The 3,316-nt window shown below is 53.6% G+C and overlaps 1 protein-coding gene across 2 annotated transcripts in view; it reads left to right on the forward strand.

The window, feature by feature from the left end:
* Window positions 1-3,316, forward strand: part of TSC22D1 (TSC22 domain family member 1) — a gene marked incomplete at its 5' end in the record, with an annotated part of 95,808 nt that overhangs the window by 584 nt on the left and 91,908 nt on the right. The window contains one exon of one of the 2 annotated variants that reach the window (XM_080376788.1): window positions 456-3,310. In XM_080376788.1, the coding sequence (XP_080232914.1) occupies window positions 489-3,310 (2,822 nt within the window). Of the gene's footprint in view, window positions 1-446; window positions 3,311-3,316 lie in introns of those variants that run through there. The other variant, XM_080376787.1, reaches the window with a different exon arrangement.

The following is a 3,316-nucleotide window of genomic DNA, read 5'->3' on the forward strand; positions in this document are numbered from 1 at the left end:
CGCGGGGAGGAAGGGGCTCGCCCCCGGGGCCGGCCGGCTCCTGCGGGCATTTCCTCCGCCCGCTGCTCGCCCCCCGGGAGAGGCGCAGGCGGGGGGGCGGCCGGGGAGGGGGGTGGTCGTGGAAAGCAAAAGGGGGGGGGGGGAGAGGGAGGAAGAAAGTGAATGGCGGAGGGTTGAAAGTGTCACATTCAGAGGCGCTAATCTCGAGGCGGCGGAGGACCGGTCCTCGCCCCCTCCCTGTCTCGGAGGGGAGGAGGAGGGGAGGGGGGTGGTTAGCGGCGGTGCTGAGGCGCCTCAGCCCGTGCTCTGCGGGAGCCGGGGGGTGGGGTGGGTGGCTGTGCCTGGTGCCTCTGCCCTGCCGTGAGCGCAAAGCTAACTGTGTGTATGTGTGTCTGTCTGTCTCTCTCCATGCCGGGGGATTGCACTCTTAAAATACACCCGATACAATGCACCAGCCTGACTCAGCCGCAGACATTAGTGCTAGGAAGATGGCGCACCCGGCAATGTTTCCTAGAAGGGGCAGCAGCAGTAGCAGCGGCAGCAGCTGCGTTACTGCTCCCACTGCACCAGGTACCGGCGTTGGGAGCGCTGCCCTCTCTGCCGAGGATTATCAGCCGCCTTTGCTGGTCCAGCCGCCACCTCCATCTCCTGCAGCATCTTCATCAGTGGGTCCACAGCCGACACCCCCTCCTCCACAAAGCCTGAACCTCCTCTCACAGTCTCAGCTCCAGCCGCAGCCTCTTGCACAGAGTGGAGCTCAAATGAAAAAGAAAAGTGGCTTCCAAATTACCAGTGTGACCCCTGCTCAAATATCAGCGAGTATGAGCTCTAATAACAGCATAGCTGAGGATACAGAAAGCTACGATGACCTGGACGAGTCCCACACTGAAGACCTGTCGTCTTCAGAAATCTTGGATGTTTCTTTATCTAGGGCCACTGACTTGGGAGAACCCGAGAGGAGCTCCTCTGAAGAGACTTTAAATAACTTCCAAGAGGCAGAGACTCCTGGGGCCGTTTCTCCAAACCAGCCTCATCTTCCTCAGCAGCATGCTCCTCTGCCTCATCACCCACAGCAGAGTGTTGTGATCAATGGAAGTGTTCACCCCCATCATGTTCATCACCACCACCATCTTCACCACCACCACCATGGACACCATCATCCATCACATCCTGGGGTGGGCAGTGCCCCAGTTTCTGGAGGACCACCACCCAGTCCATCATTTAGAAAACTGTCAACAACTGGAAGCTCTGACAATGTTATATCAACTGCACCAGTTTCTGCTGCATCATCCACTGGTTCCCCGGCATCTGTCGTCTCTAATATCCGCACTACAAGTACTCCTGGCAATTTAGGTGTAAGTCCTGCTACTGGAGCTAGTACCTTAAATAATATGGGTGGTGGTAGTTCTAGTGTGGCAAGCAGTGTGCTTGGTACTATAAATTTAAGCAACATCACAAGTACTGGTAATGTAAATGCTTTGTCTGGAACTAGCAGCAGTGTTAATGTGAATACCTTGAGTGGTGTTGGCAATGGTACGAGTGCTTCCTCTAGTGTCATTAACAATGTTACTAATCCAACTGCAGGAATGGCAGTGGGATCAAGCCAGCAGCCGCCTGCATCTGGCACATCAAGGTTTAGGGTTGTAAAATTAGATTCTAGTTCTGAACCTTTCAAAAAAGGTAGATGGACATGCACTGAATTCTATGATAAAGAAAACACTGTTGCAGTTTCAGAAGGAGTAGCAGTAAACAAAGCAGTAGAGACGATAAAACAAAACCCGCTTGAAGTGACTTCTGAAAGGGAGAGCACCAGTGGGAGTTCTGTTAGCAGCAATGTAAGCACACTGAGTCACTATACAGAAAGTGTGGGAAGTGGAGAAATGGGAGCACCTACTGTGGTACAGCAGCAAGCGTTTCAAGGTGTGGGTCCGCAGCAGATGGATTTTAGCAGCGCTGCTCCTCCAGCAATTCCAGCATCTAGTATACCACAGAGTGTTTCTCAATCACAGCTTGCACAAGTCCAGCTGCATTCTCAAGAAGTAAACTATCCACAGCAGAAGCCAGGGGTCCAACCTTCTGCACAGGCCAGTCTAACCACTGTTACTGGGGTTCAGCCAGCCCCAGTTAATATACTAGGTGTATCCCCATCTCTGGGCCACCAGCAACCTGCCATTCAAAGTATGGCTCAACAGCCGCTACCATATTCTCAGCCAGCGCAGCCTGTGCAGACTTTGCCAGTTGTGCAGCAACAGCAGTTGCAGTATGGACAACAGCAGCAACAGCAGCAACAGACAGTTCCTACGCAGATGGCTGCAGGTCATGTTAAGCCGGTGAACCAAAACTCTGTTGCGGGGGCTATGCCAGACTACATTCAACATCAGCAGATCCTTCAGCCTCCAGCCCCTGCCATGCAGCCTGGTTCTACTGGAGTAGGAGCAGGGCAGCCGGTTCCCGTTGCCCAGGCACAGGGCATGCAGCCTTCAGTACAAGCACATCCAGCCACTGCCCCAGCCCAGCCTGTTGCACATGCTCCGGCAGCAATACCAGGTGTAGGTACCAGTGGTCAAATGCTGAATGTTGGGCAGCAAGGAAGCGTAGCTGCTGTGGTGCAGCCACCGTCTGCTGCAAACCAAATTCCACCTCCAGTTATGCCGTCAACGGCTGCTCCTCCATCTTCACAAGTAGTGCAGCCTGTGCAGACAGGAATAATGCAGCAGGGAGTACAGGCTGGTGCTTCAGGCCTTGCTCAGCAAATGGTCATTGCTCAGCAAAACACCTTGTTACCTGTACAGCCACAGGCACAAGGAGTGGAATCTGTAGTCCAAGGGATGACTGGCCAGCAGCTGCCTGCGGTTAGCCCTATACCTTCTGTTCCTGCACCAAGTCAAGCTGGTTCAGCTGTGCCCTCTGGCATACCTTCTGCTTCTATAGGTTTGGGACAGCCACAGAATATAGCACAAGCTTCGGCTGTGCAGAATGGGAATTTGGCTCAAAGTGTTAGTCAGCCTCCCTTGATATCAACAAGTATAGGTATGCCAGTGGCACAGAGTGTGCCACAGCAGATACCGCTAAGCTCTACCCAGTTCCCCACACAATCACTAGCTCAGTCAATTGTAAGCCAAGTTGAAGATGGCAGACGCCCTACGGAACCTTCCCTGGTGGGTTTACCTCAAGCTGCCAGTGGCGAGAGTGGTGTTGGAGCATCAGCTGTTTCAGATGGCGGTAGCAGCAATATGCCATCCTCCGCTTCCCTCTTTCCGCTGAAGGTGCTGCCGTTGACAACACCTCTTGTAGATGGTGAGGATGAGAGGTAAGA

The sequence above is a fragment of the Falco punctatus genome (genome assembly GCF_963210335.1).
Source record: "Falco punctatus genome assembly, chromosome: 2".
NCBI lineage: Eukaryota > Metazoa > Chordata > Aves > Falconiformes > Falconidae > Falco > Falco punctatus.